The sequence below is a fragment of the Nyctibius grandis genome, chromosome 10 (assembly GCF_013368605.1).
Source record: "Nyctibius grandis isolate bNycGra1 chromosome 10, bNycGra1.pri, whole genome shotgun sequence".
NCBI lineage: Eukaryota > Metazoa > Chordata > Aves > Nyctibiiformes > Nyctibiidae > Nyctibius > Nyctibius grandis.
Window position 1 is genome coordinate 14,571,671 of NC_090667.1, and position 14,418 is coordinate 14,586,088.

At 42.5% G+C, this 14,418-nt stretch overlaps 1 protein-coding gene across 1 annotated transcript in view; it reads right to left on the bottom strand.

Annotated features, from left to right (window-relative positions):
• TRPC5 (transient receptor potential cation channel subfamily C member 5) overlaps positions 1–14,418 on the bottom strand; it is a 65,323-nt gene that overhangs the window by 21,922 nt on the left and 28,983 nt on the right. The window contains exons 3-5 of the mRNA XM_068408905.1: positions 10,758–11,094; positions 6,543–6,682; positions 2,350–2,672 (exon numbers count right to left, since the gene is read on the bottom strand). Of these exons, the coding sequence (XP_068265006.1) occupies positions 2,350–2,672; positions 6,543–6,682; positions 10,758–11,094 (800 nt within the window). The remainder of the gene's footprint in view (positions 1–2,349; positions 2,673–6,542; positions 6,683–10,757; positions 11,095–14,418) is intronic.

Genomic DNA, 14,418 nt, shown 5'->3' on the forward strand with positions numbered 1-14,418 from the left:
TGCAATGCAGAAAATTTCCTCACCGAGAAAACATTAAACCCATCCTTTGGGAGTAATAGGAAATAATGTGCCAGTAAATAGGTGTCACACTTTAAACAAGCTGTACAAACACGAGTGGCGTCCTGCTTTTCCTTCCCTTACAAAATTAGATCTTATTGTGGGACTGCCTAGAAATGCTGGTAGGAATCAAAGGGTACTGATTGAAAGCTTTTTACATTTATTCTTTCATTAGGGACGAACTATGAGCAAACCTGAGGTAACAGCAGCTCTGACTTGAATTCCCTCCAGCCATGCTTGCTCTCCCCAGCCCAGCAATATAATTTTCCGTTTCGCAGGTTGCTCGTTCTTAGCCAGTCACCCATGCTGTGCATCTGCTCAAGGGCCAAATGTCAGCTTGTACTGGGGGTGTTAATAACGACTATTTAAACTTTTAAGAACATGTTAAATAAATTTCTTAAGCAAGTCTCAAACAAAAAGTAACTGCAGAGCGTTCTGTCCCCTGCCAGGAGAGCTCAGTCCTAATGGATCCCCTCCCACTGCGATTTTGTTTTAAGCAAACCTCTGCCACAAAGGCTGAGCCCCCTCAATTTCCTTTCTGTGCTACGTTCTCCTTGGCAGGGGGTTTAAGCTGAATGGTAGGGTGGGAGAAACTGCGGTCTCTATTTAAGCTGATCTGCGCACTTTCTGCTAAGCAGTTCTGTATCATTTCTGTTTCCCAACACATTACACCTTCTTGCAGACTTGAGGATCTTTGGTGGTTTTTTTTCCTTTTTTTTTCTCTTTTTCTTCAGTCAAATCCTGCTGTTGTTTTCTCCACTAACCTGCTGACAATGAAATCTGTAAGACAACTGGTTTGCAGTGGAGACAGGTCCAAACCAGAATGCAGAACTGAACACATCTGTTCACCTTAGCTGCAGGGAAAGGCACTGAACTTTGTGGGTTTGACCCTTTGTGACCTAGAAGCTGCCACTTAACAAACATTGTGCTTGCCAAACATTTGTCCCTCTGGCTGCTGCATCAATGTGGACGTAGAGCAAGGAATAGTATTTGTTATTTAATTCCTTTGCAAGGGCAGCACAACAACACATTTCTGGGGCACGCGAAGCAATTAACAGAGAAAAAAGACTGAAGTCTTTAATTCTGTTTTTCATTAGCACAGTGCAGTTCCATTCACTTCCTCCAGATATAGATGGGTTTAATGAGAAAATTAATCAAGCCTATGGTGTTCCTGCTCTGCAGTGGAAAATGGCAGCACGTCTGGTCTGCCAGGTCATGATGCTCTTGTAAGGCTGGACTCTATCCCGTGAAAATCCCCCACTTCTTTTAAGGAGGGAGCCCGCAGGACAAGGCTGGAGCCTTTCCTCTTCCAACCCAGTCGCGTGGCCTCAGCCATCACCTGCTTTTGATAACAGTGCGAATATGTCACAAATCCTTTCTTAACCTCAAGCCTTCAGCTGAGGAAGGGTGGAGAATTATTGGGCATTAGGACAAGTTTTATTTAATTTAGCATAAAGTGGTGGACAACAGTTTTGTTTTGCTTGTTTGCGGGGCGTAGGCCTTTTTCTAGACAGTGCTTTATTTATTGCTCTTCCTATTGTGTTTTAAGTACTGTGCAAGCAGCAAGAACAATTGGGTGGGGGCTGATTATTATAATCATTTCCACTATTAGTAATTAAAACAAATACACTAGAAAGACAATTCATGTTATTTTTCAGCATGTGCTATCTCTTTCAGCCCTGCCAGCTGTCATCACAGCAACTTCCATGCCAACATCTCGGTAAACTGCCAGCATTTCCAGCAAAAAGGATTTGCTGGGATTTTAGTCTTACCCCACTGCAAGGAAATCAAAGCCTGCAACATCATGTATGCATAAAAATGGCCTAGGTGAGATTGTTGTTGTTGCTGTATCACATTATTTATTAATACATTTTTCATAGCTTTATCCCTTGTTTTCTACATTTTGTTTAGCTTCCCCTCCTTTTCTCCAGAATCAGACAAAACAAGTATTATGGCAAAAGGATACTTGCTTTCTCAAATATACTGAAATTGTACATAGCCATAATAAAATTGAAGCTTCAGGATCATGTAGGATCAGGACTCTCTGGTCCAGAACTAAAACAATTGTCTCCCACTTCCAGACCTAAGTAAGAGTCTTTCTGACAGCAAAGCTCAGCGGAATGTCTGCCCCAGTTAACTCACACCCTTCCTGCACAGTCAACCAGCTCACCTGATATTTGTGAATGAATAAATAAAGGCGCTTTCAGTGCAGTGACAGACAACAGGCAAAGTCAGGTAAGACAGGGGACAGTGGAAGTCAACCTTAAAAACAGAAAGGAAAGGACATCTTACGTGGAGAAGGCATTGTTCTGTTTCTCACATCGGATCCCCTTGCAGTTGTTGGGTTCCTCCGAGGCACTGGTCTCATAATAAAAATAAAGCTGGTTCAGTCCGTTGGCAAAAGCCAGAAGCACCAGACAGTAGATAAAAAGGAATTTAAGGATGTCTAGCAGCATGCGTCCCAGAGAAATCTGCAAGGGTCCCAGGTGTGAATTTGCTGTAAACAGGGATATGAGACGCAAGGAACTTAAAATGTTGGATATTGCAAAGAGGGCTTCCGCAATGAGAGTCGGGTGCCACATTTCCCATTCCTCCCTTGGACGAGAACCGTTATACTGAAAGAAATAACAAGGGTATAAAAGTGAATTATGTTGTAATTACTCTGAGGTAACTTAGAAAGTCACACCTGCTAATACTAATGCTTCACATGTAAATACTAACCAGGTACTGGTGACACAAGAAGTACTTTTAAACTCTTAAGTCTCAGCTACTGTCAGACTAACATTCGGGATTCAGGACTGAAGCTGGCTTGATCAGGGCAGAGACTCAGGTTTAATGATGCCTTCTTATGAACTCTCCCTACTAGATTATGACCCCCTGATATGAATAGTTGTGGGACCAGCTTTTCTTTAGAGGCTTCTGGAATGTTGGCTGATCTTAGCCTAAATTTAGAAAACAGCCTTTTGAATTTTGAGTTCACTGTTTGTAGAGTTCTTCAGAATGAGAGGGAGGGAGAAGGGAGGGAAGAAGGAAAGTGATGAACTACGGAGCTTAAGTGGATGCTTTCCTTCCCTAGTAATCTCAAAAAAGTGCCAACAGCCCGGAACCAAAATGCTTTCTTCATATTAATTTTCTTATTAGTTAATTTGTCATGGCAATTTTAGGAGAGTTGCTAAAGCAGAGGTCATAATTACAGCTGAAACACTGGATACATTTGAGTGCATCAATTATAACATTAACTTGGTTCATAATGTAACTGTAAAAGCAGAAGCATTTTCTGAGCAAAGTGCAGCCAGATGCAAATAGGTAACACAAAAGAGCTGGTTGTATAAATGTAACTATTGTGGCTTAACTACACTGGCACAACAGAATGGAGTCAAAGACATTTTAACATCAAGGAATAATTGTCCTTTTAACATTTGTCTCTGCTCATTTAACATGTATAAAAAGGCAAAAATGTACTTAGAATAATATAGCTAATAGTGTAGCCAGCGTGTTTGGGACTCCTAAAATAATTTACGTACCTTTTAAAATGAAATGGTATCAACAGCATACTGACAGATGAGTTTTCAGGGACTTTCTATTTAAATCTGAAGGTCCGATACACGAGCTCACCATTTTTTCAAGGACGCAGCTAAAAGCAAGGTGATATTTCAAACTATTCCCCTGTATGAAGGAGCTGAGACATGATACAAAGGCATTTCAGCATGACCTCTGATTGCCTCTGACATTTCCAAACCATTTTTTATTACATGAACATCATGGCCCGAGTTTGCTCACTTGATTTGAAGATGGGTCTTAAAATGTTTATGAACAGGCAGACACGTTAACTTCTTGCCAATACCCAGCAGTGAGGGTGCATGGCTGGGATCAGAAGCCCTCCCCTGCCTAGAGAGCACATCTGCACAGTTGTTTGCAATTCTCTTCTGCGTGCTGGCTGGACACAGCAGCCCAAGGGCTCTCTGCTAGGGGTTAGCACAGACTGCATGCAAAGGTATGTGAAAAGGTCTTCATCTCACATCTATTTTTAAAGCAACTTGTTAGGGTCATACTTTGGCCCTTTATAAACTGATGGTCTGTCCTTGCTTGGCAAGCAGTAGTCTCTTCAGAGCAGCCTAGCATCACAGGCAATAGAGAAACAGAAGACTTCAGAGGTATCTAATGAAGCTGGGTACCTGGGAAGGCTGGAGGTGTTTGGGTTAGGCATCAGAAGATGAAACAGCAGAAATGTATACAGAATAGTACGAATAAGTTACACCAGGCAGTCACATTTACCCTTCCTCACTACATGGTAATTCAATGCAGCAAATGAAAAGTAATTAAGATATTATTTTTACCCTATAATTAGTCTGAAGATTTCATTGGTATTGGACAATATTAGGGCCAGGTCTTGGAACCAGTCAAATCAAGAAAAAAGAAGTCTCCACATAAAAACAAGGATGGAAAACATTAGTGTCAGTATGCAATTTATTTTTCTGATATTTGGCAGAAAGCTAAATGTCCATGTAATCCTTTGAAGTTCTGAGAAGTGTTAGAATATGGTATATTGGCATATCTACCAGCCTTTTGAGCTTGGGGCTGTTCTATAAATAACAAAAACTTTTACAAGTCATGTTGCAAAAGGTTTTGAAGCCATTATCTACATTATAAATCCTCAGGTTTCAGAGCATACTGCAACCTCTAAGTGACATAGGTCAGAAGGGAACTTCTGGGAGCGTGCTGTTTCAGAACTACTCCTAAATAAGATTTTATGCCCACCTCAGAATTGTCTGACATTGGTCCTTGTCAGGAGCAGACCTTAGATCAGTCAGGTTTAATCCAAGTAGGTATTCAAACAGATATATTCCTGTAAGCATTCTTTTGTATGCTGGCACAGAGGTCTTCGTAGTTAGCCTGTAAGTTTCTGTAGTTCTTACCAAGTATATACACAAAGCTGTACCTCCTTTGTACGTGGGCTTTGGCTATGAGTTTAAATCTCAGTATGTGACCGTACAAATCTGTGGATGCACAGCTCTTCCAGTAATTTGTGTGTGAGAAAGAGAACAAGATTGTTAACATTTTAAGGTTTGTTCGACAATCTTATGATTTCCAGCATTTTTTTTGTATTGCTCACAACGACCAGCCTTTCAAGTCTGTAATTTCCTCACTGGTGCTGAATGTTGGGAGAAAAAAGACGTAATCTGTTCCTACTTTGATGCTGTTACAGAGCTGCCTCTTCAGGGAGCAGAAACTATCTTAAAGCTTTTCCCTTTGAAAAACTAACTCACCACTAGGAAACTAACTCACCACTACGCAGCCTTCTGGATTTTAAAAAGGCCCCGTAGCAAGACTGCTTGCTAAAGAGCTTTTTATGAAAACCTGGCCATTTTGGAGTCAATGACCTCTGTGAAATTTCCTCCTCTTTTCCTCTCTGCCTGCATACATGCTCGGGCAGGACAAAACAAGGTTGCTTTGTGCTTGTCCTGGTTATTGGGAGCTGGGCTAGAAGAAGTAGTATCCTTCTACCAGGGCAAACCCAATACTGTAGCACAGCAAAACTAGAAAGTGCGTAAGTGGCCAAGCAGCAGACTCCAGTTACTTGATTTACACCTGTGTAATTACACTAACTGTAGTGAAGTTACTGCTGATTCATACCAAGAAAAGAATCAGGCAACGCACGCAGCTCCAACTGAAGTCAAAGAGAGCCATTGCATAAGGAGGTTTGCAGGAGGCCATTTGTGTCTTGTCTGTGTCTTTGAAAAAGAGAGACAGAAGGAAAGTGCTTCAGGCCATCCTCTGGCTTCAAAACATGTGCATATGCTAACTTGGAGCATCAGAAGTTTATCAATGTGGAAGGTGCTTTTGAGGATGAGCTCTGATGTGCATTCTCGCATAAACGGAACATGACAGTGAAGAATCTACACGATGTTAAAGCTCCAGCATGCTCCTCTGGCATCTCCTTGCCTACAGTTTAAAACTATACATATTGAAGAGAAAAAGTTGACTCCTTTATATCAGATGGAAGCCTCCTACTAGCAGGCTTGCTTTTCTTAGTATATCTTCACAAACTTCTGATTAGTAATTTACAGATCTATAGGACTACAGATTATAAATCTTGGTTGTAGATGTTTTCAGATAACCCTATTCTTGTTTTTCCTTATTTAAAAATCATGTTTGCACTATGTCTAGCACTGTTGAAAGAGGTCCAGTGTCAGTATGGAAAACAAAACCTATCTTTGGCAACTGAGTAGCTACAAAACAGACAGCAAGTGGGGAAACTTCTACCCAATGCCCAACCAATCTACTTCAGTCTTAATCAGAGTCAGGATGAGAAGGACAATCATTCTCCAAACAAATTAATAAGCTTTCTAGGTGAATTTTCAAAAGTGGACTGCTTGAAAGGCAACTATTCTCTTTGATCTATCATTTTGATTTTGACAGTTTCTACCCTGTGTACTACAGTTCTCACAAGCAAGTTACACATTCTTTCTCCCAAGTTACTGTACCTTGACGTAGGCAACAATTTTAAGGGAGATAGTTGCAAGATAGAGGGAGTTCATTGCAAAATCCATCAGATTCCACCAGTCATGTACGTACTCATTGAATCCACCATCCCACATTTCCTTGATTTCTCCCCAGATAAAACCTGTAGAAAGAAAGTTCACTGTCATGACGAGGTATTATTTGCCAGTAAAGACTGTGTATAACTGATGTAATAAAGGACAATTCTAAATTAACAGCTTGGAAAAAATGTCTCATCCCTCCTGTCTTCCACAAAGTATAACACTGCTGATTATGAGACATTTTACAACTCTGTGGGGAATGTGGTCTAGAGAAATATGAAAAAGACCTAGGTTTCCTATCCAGGGCTCCAAATATACACACAAGAAGACTGCTTGAAACATGTTAATTGTAACTAGTATGAGTGGATTGGCTCAGATGAAATTTGTTCTACATGAATGAACTATTTAAGCAACTGTATTTGGTGTTGTTTCTAATAGATCACAGAATCACAGAATCAATCAGGTTGGAAGAGCCCTCTGGGACATCGAGTCCAACCATTGCCCTGACACCACGTCAACCAGATCGTGGCACTAAGTGCCATGTCCAGGCTTTTCTTAAACCCCTCCAGAGATGGGGACTCCACCACCTCCCTGGGCAGCCCCTTCCAATGGCTAATGACCCTTGCTGAGAAGAAATGCTTCCCAATGTCCAACCTGAACCTCCCCTGGCGAAACTTCAGGCTGTGTCCTCTTGTCCTATCGCTAGCTGCCTGGGAGAAGAGGCCGACTCCCACTTCACTACAACCTCCCTTCAGGTAGTTGTAGAATGCAATAAGGTCACCTCGGAGCCTCCTCTTCTCCAGGCTAAACAACCCCAGCTCCCTCAGCCGTTCCTTGGAGGTCAGACCCTCCAGACCCTTCACCAGCTTGGTCGCCCTCCTCTGGACTCTCTCCAACACCTCAGCATCTTTCTTGGAGTGCGGGGCCCAGAACTGGACACAGGATTCAAGGTGCGGCCTCACCAGTGCCGAGTACAGAGGGACGATCACTTCCCTGGAACGGCTGGCTACACTAGTCCTAATAGAGGCCAGGATGCCATTGGCCTTCTTGGCCACCTGGGCACACTGCTGGCTCATGTTTAGCCGGCTGTCGATCAGCACCCCCAGGTCTCTTTCTGCCGGGCCGCTTTCTAACCACTCTTCCCCCAGCCTGTAGCGCTGCACGGGGTTGTTGTGGCCGAAGTGTAAGACCAGGCACTTGTTCTTGTTGAACCTCATGCCGTTGGTCTCGGCCCATCTATCTAACCTGTCTGCTCTCATAGAAACTGTAGGTAATTCATTGCTCAGTTGGACAGTACTGATTTTTCCTGACTTTCTCTGCAGAACGTGCAACACTAGTACCAGCTTCTGCATGCCAGCACATTTCCTCCCTGACCTGGAAATATCACACCAAAGGAGGAAGAAGTGAATTCATCCTCTATGCTCAGTCACTGTATTTATGCCTCCTGCTGCACAAAAAGCCCATAGGGACTACTTGTGAAAAAAGGTAGGACTCAGCATGAAAAAGAGCTGGCATCACATCTCTCAGCCATGACTCACCTCATGTCAAATATGGCTACGGGTTTTGCGAGGTGAGTATTTGCTCTTGAGGATACGACCAGAGACCATCATCTCAATTCTGAAATGCCTTCTGGTAATAATTGTTGGCACTTGCTAACCTTCACTATACCTCCGTGCAGCTGAAGGGGTGAGGGGCAGCTTTTGAAGTTCATTACCAGACTGCTAAACCCACCTGGCATACAATTCTTATTTTAAGTAACTTATATGTCCTTTGTTGTAGAACTGTTTAAGTATTTTTGAGAGCCTAAGTCCCATTAAAAAGCAAATGGCAGCTAGGCTCCTTCATCACCTATAATGCTTCTGAGAATGTCTTTAGAGCCCCCAGATATTTTGAATTACCCAGTTTACAATATTATCCTTGAATGAAGACCTGAAACATGTGTGAGAAGAAAAAAAAAAACAACAAAATACACTTCCAGGTGCATTAGCAATATAGTTACCCAAATTGCTACCCACACCTAACCACAGATACTGCAGTGGTCACTGAAATGCTACTTGCAACTCAAGTTATAGGACCTGAAAGTTCAATCTGAAGAGCAGATCATGTTGAAATGAACTGCTGCAAACATACAAATACCAGTCTTAGCTCTTCAGCTGCCAGCCAGCAGGTCAGTGGTCAGGCAAGCATAATGTCAGGGCCAACAAGGTAATTTTATTACAGCTGCCTCCAAATCTTTGCATGCACACAAAAACATAAAATAAATCAATGGAGAGAAGCCTGTTGAAGAACTCATACACTGTATTTATAGTGAGTTATCACTGCTGGTTACTATAGTTACAGCAATGCTGCGTGTGCCTGTTCTCTCTCCTTTTATAGTGGAAAATATTTCTTAAATAATAACCTTTAATCTGGTGAAACTGTTCTAATTTCTCCATTTAATAAACAGTCCCACAATATCCCTATTTATCTGAAACAAAGGAACTCAAAAAGAAGAGCAGACAGCTGTAAGAGGTGATTTTGAAAGGGTTTTTTTAATGGATTATCCTTCTTTTATCTGCAAATCAGTTTTGCTGAAATGCCTACCATTTCCCTCAATTTTAACCATGAAGTTAAGGATAAAGTGAAGATATCACCTAAGCTCAGAAAAGACATTTAACCTTCTCAGCTAATTCTGAAGTTTCCACCAATACATGCATTTCAATGCCATGAATCAGTTTAATAAGATAATGAGGCTTGAGTTACCATCTGTAAGTTGTGGTAGGGCTATGCAAGGAGCTAAGTGCCCTGGGTCACCATGGAAAGTGATTAGTGAACATGTGTGCAACTCTTGCTTTCTTTCCTCATATTCCATCAGCAATTTTAGGTTTGGCACAGGGAACAGCTAGGTTCGTTCAGCACAGAACCAGCCTGATCCAGAGCCACCACAGAAACAAGGAGCTGGGGCCTGGTGTTACCAAGAGAGGGGAGCCAGCAGGCACAGGAAAGCAGAGGTGGACCCATGAGAAGTATTGAGGAGCTGTAAGGAGAGCTCCAGAGACTGAGGTTTGTGAGAGGTGTCCTAAGGAAGCATCAGCGTGGCTTTCCATGCCACCGACGCCTACTAGACAGTCGCAATTCACTGTTACCTGACCTCTGGGGTTTTGCACTGAACTGACCTGGGCTGTATGGACAGAGGCTGGAGCAGAGCTATAAAGGTGTGGAAACCATTGCCCATGAGCAACACCCCAGCTCACAGTGGTGCTACATGTTAATGGCACAGCAAGGGAGATGGGAGCTTCATCAGAGCTTAATCAGATGCTTCTAATGGGAGTCCACAGGTTTTCACTTGCTGTTGTGTTGGAGCTCAGTTTGAAAGGGTAAATACTCTCTCATCAAAAATATATCCAACTATGCCTCTCTGCTCTTCTCCCTCGGTGGCTCTATCCGCTTTCTCTCATCCCATCTCACTACCTCACCAGTACATCCTGCCCTCAGGAACATGGACACCTCCTTTTCTTCACAGTTGTGGTTGCCCAAGCCAGACCAGAATAAGAGCCTCAAGTTTAACCTTCTGATAATAAATACTCCCTCCTTCTCCTGCTTATATTAGAGCACCCGATATTGATTTGGTCAGTGTTTATCGCACAGAGGCACAGGGCAGAGTGAGGTTTATCCTCCCTCTTCTGCCTTGCTGTAGGCTGTTTGGGAGTCTGGGAGCCCAGGAATAAACAGGTCTGGTACTGGCACACTGGCTCCAGGAGCAGATCAGTGAGAAGGTGAAAGCAGAGACAGTCTCTGGGCGCTGCCTTCTGCCATGTACCAGCCAGCAGAACTAAACCAGCATGAGAAGTGACACTTACTAGCATGACCCAGAAGCTAATTCCTAGCCCGTTCCTTGCACAGAGCACGGGGGAAGCAGGGAGAGAGCTGTGTGTGCTGCGGTTTACTCAGGGTCATGTCTAAAGGCATGTCAGATGGCAATATGAACAGCAGAAGAGCCCTAGGCCAACAGGATCTGTTGTGCCAGAAGGAGCCCAGCTGTTTTATGCAGTTACTGAAGCTGGCTGCCAAATCTCTTTACACGCTGATGCTGCTGAGATCAGGAATGAGTCTCCACACAGTTGCTATGGGTGCGAGTCAGGCGACTGTGGCTCAGGCATTTTTGTGTTTCTGATTTACCTAGAACCCACGGCAGGATCATCCACTCCACGATGGTGGGAGGTGGTCCCTGCATGTGAAGGTCTGTCCTGACGATGTGTTGCGACGCCAGCAGGAGCATGAAGAGGAAGGTTAGGTAAGAGCCGGTGTGGCAGATAAACTTTATAAATGGCTTTTTAATGAACAGTCCCAGCCTGCTCTTCGGTGCAATCAGATATGCCACGGATAGCACAGGAAATAGCAGTCCAATGGTGACACAGGTCAAGAGTTTTACTGCCCAGTGTTTCCGCCTCCATCCTGGAAAACCATCATACCAAAGAGTTGCTAGTAGCTGCTGGCAGTTTGGCTGAGCAACAAACTGAGGAGGAAAAGAAGAAGAAAGATTATTACTGACTGGTACTTCATGTGCACTCCCCCTCACATATGTGTTAGAGCCCACACAGACCCTCGTATTAAGTTTGGGGCTGGCTATGGGTGGAAAAGCATATTTTGGAAACAGAGGGAAGAAAGGAGGGAGATTTTGCTCTTGTTTTTTCTTCATAGGATTTTTAATTTCTTCTGTGAGGTTTCTTCTATTTGAAGCATCCGTATGTAGATCAGTCACACACATGAAGCCTCGTGCAAAAAGTGATACAACAAAAATTACTACGAGCTTTTTCTCTTCCCATGTGTTTCTCTTTCAGCATGTTTCTTCTTCAGAATGTTTCAGGTTTAGACTGCCTCAAACAAATCACTGTCAGCGTCTTAAGAAGTGACTCAAAGATAAGGCAGGAGGTGAAAAGGTGTAAAGCTCTGAGAGTGTGTGTGAGAGAGGAAGAGAGAATGTCTCCAGAAGTGAGTGGGGTGCTGCACGTGGTTTTGTGCAAGGAGGCCAGCATATGTGTGTGTGGGATGGGCTGGGCATGAGGCAGCACGCAGTAATGTGAAGTTCAGCCAGGTGACAATCTGGTGGGAAGCAGGACAGCACGTTCGTAAACGTGCTTCGCTATTAAGGAAGAGCAGTTGTAAAATGTAAGAGATTAAGCAGAGGCAAAAGAAATCTTTGATCACAGTACCAAAAGTGACACTTGAAAGTTACTTTCACTCTGTAAAAAAATAGCATTATGATGGTGATTTATTGCACCTCAGTGACTCCATACCAGACATGCTCAGGTTCCAACTGCTTCAGACTGTGCTAATACCTAACAGCCTTTGGAAATTCAAACTCAAGCCACAACATTTCTGGTCTATGCCAGAAGACTTTATGTTCCTGATTATACCTGGACAGCCCCATGGTTTTCAGAACTTTTCAGACCAATAGCTAATTAGAGGTGTCTGGAAGACCACGACACTTTTTCTTTAAGTATTTGATTTCTAATCCATCTTAATGAAGTTATACTTCTGATCTACTAAATTCAGATTTCTCACTTGGCTCTGCAAGTTCAAAAGAAAACCTCAACTATTCTTCTGAGGATGCCTGTTATACTTACTTTGCTGTAATTAAACCAGAAAAACTGGTTTAATCCTAGCATGGATACAGCTATTGAGAAACATACTCCTGTAGCAATATAACTACATCTATGATAGGAAACAGCTATATCAGAAAGAATCACACTTCCACTGGACACAACAGTACTAGCAGCATTTGTCAAGGAGAAGAGACCTCGTATAAAGCAGACTCAAAGCGCTGAGTAACCTGAAGATGACAGTACTGTTTATTACACTTGGGTCGTCTATACTTAAAAGGGATCTCCGGGAGGGCTGTAGTGCCACCACGCTGCTCTTCCCCCTCAGGGAAGATTTTATCAGGCAAAGCACTCGTTCACCACTACAATTTAAACCAGCTCACAGAAGGGCTATGCCATGGTAGCAAAGGGACAGGCTTCTGAATACAAGAGTCTTACAGTTTTGCCACCCCAAACTGGTATGATTTTTTTCGACCCTGGCAGAAGCCCCTATGTAGACACTACTGCCCTCAGTGTAGACACGGCCTGGGCTAATAATGAGTCAGCCATCACACGGGCATTTATGAGAACAGTTACAAGGCTCTTCTCATCATGTCTAAAGATACCTAGGACTTCCCGTAGGTCTTAGTCACCACGAGATCAGATTGAGTGTGAAAGAAACAATTTCTTAATAAAAGCTTTAGCACACACCCATATCTTTTAAATATTCATTCACCACCAAAACTGCCCAATATTGGGAGGAGTTTTTATGCACAGTTCTCGGAGCGCTCTCTACAAGCAGAGCACTATCACTGCCATGTTGTCTACACCAAGGTCAAATGAAAGGAAAAATTAGTTGCTCAGTCTGATAAAGTCATTCATTTTTGTAGGTATTATTAGATTTTGTAAATATATTTTATATGCTATAACAGGCTGTTTATACGAGAATCAGACCATTTTTGGACTGAGTAGTTCAAATATATGGACTGACCAAAATGAGTATTGAAAATAGTATTTCCAGAAGGAATATCTGGCATTTATGAAGCTGGATGTTTCTGTGTTATTACTATAATAAACATGGCTGCTGCATCTAACATACAAGTGACACCGTGCTTCAGAGGGCATCAGAAAAGAAAATCAGAAACACATTTGATTTGGAATCAACCTACACATGCATGCAGCAGAAACTGGACAATAGGTGATATGGTGATGATCTCCAGAAAAAGCCCAGACCTGTTGCCTGTAACAATCAGAAAATGTTATTGTAAAATTCCAAGTCTGGGGACAGTGATGAAAGAAACAATTCTACAGGAACGGAAAAAACATCAAGCATCGATTGTCATTTGGTTGGTTGGTTTTTAATCTATGATTTCAGAAGGGTCAGTGCGTTATGTCTAAAAGCTAGGAGAAACGGAAGGTTACACTGCTGTATTTTCTCATTTAAGATCACAACCAGGAGCTGTGACTGGATGTGTTCTGTGGTAATTTACATGGTAATAGATGCTGCTGTTTCTCTGAGATGAGGTACAACTTTTGATTTTTTTTTTTTTAGGGGGAAAATGTATAAACACATTTTCTCTTTATCACATATGATAGAAAGCTCTAAGGGGAGAATAAAACTGTTTTTCCCTTGAGTCAAAGTCGGAGTCATTTGAGAAATCAAATGACTTTATGTTCCTTGGTTGCTGTGCAACTTGCAAGCATCTTAAAAGTGCCTCTTCTCTGCCCAATAGCTCGTTTCTAAAATCTGCTTTCTGTGTTGTATCTGATGTTCATTCTTCAAATGGAGAGAAATTCTCACATCATGAAAGAGAGCTTTAAAGACCAGCTTGGCAAAAGGGAATGGAAACAGAAAAAGCCATTAAGTTTTCCAATCAAGCCCATCACAACCTCACTGAAAAGGTCCTAAGGGAAATTTAAGCACCGCACAAAGAAACTCTCCCTAATGTCACAAACCATCAAATGCTGTCTTTACTCGAGGTAAGGCTAAGCAGTTACCCATGTAGGCTTTATACTAACTCGTATTAGTCCAACTTATTAATCACAGATTTAAAATTAGTAAATACTGCAGCTTAGATCTCAAGTAGTGCAAGGACTACAGCTGGCTGAAAACAAAATTTTCCTGTGTGTAGAAACACTGGAAGTCTGCATTCTAACTAAGCCCTTGGGTGTGCTGCCAAGGGCTGCTGAAAACCAACTGCTTTTCAGTAACTTTGTGTAACTTGAACGAAGACAGAAACTAGCCATTTCCCTAAGTA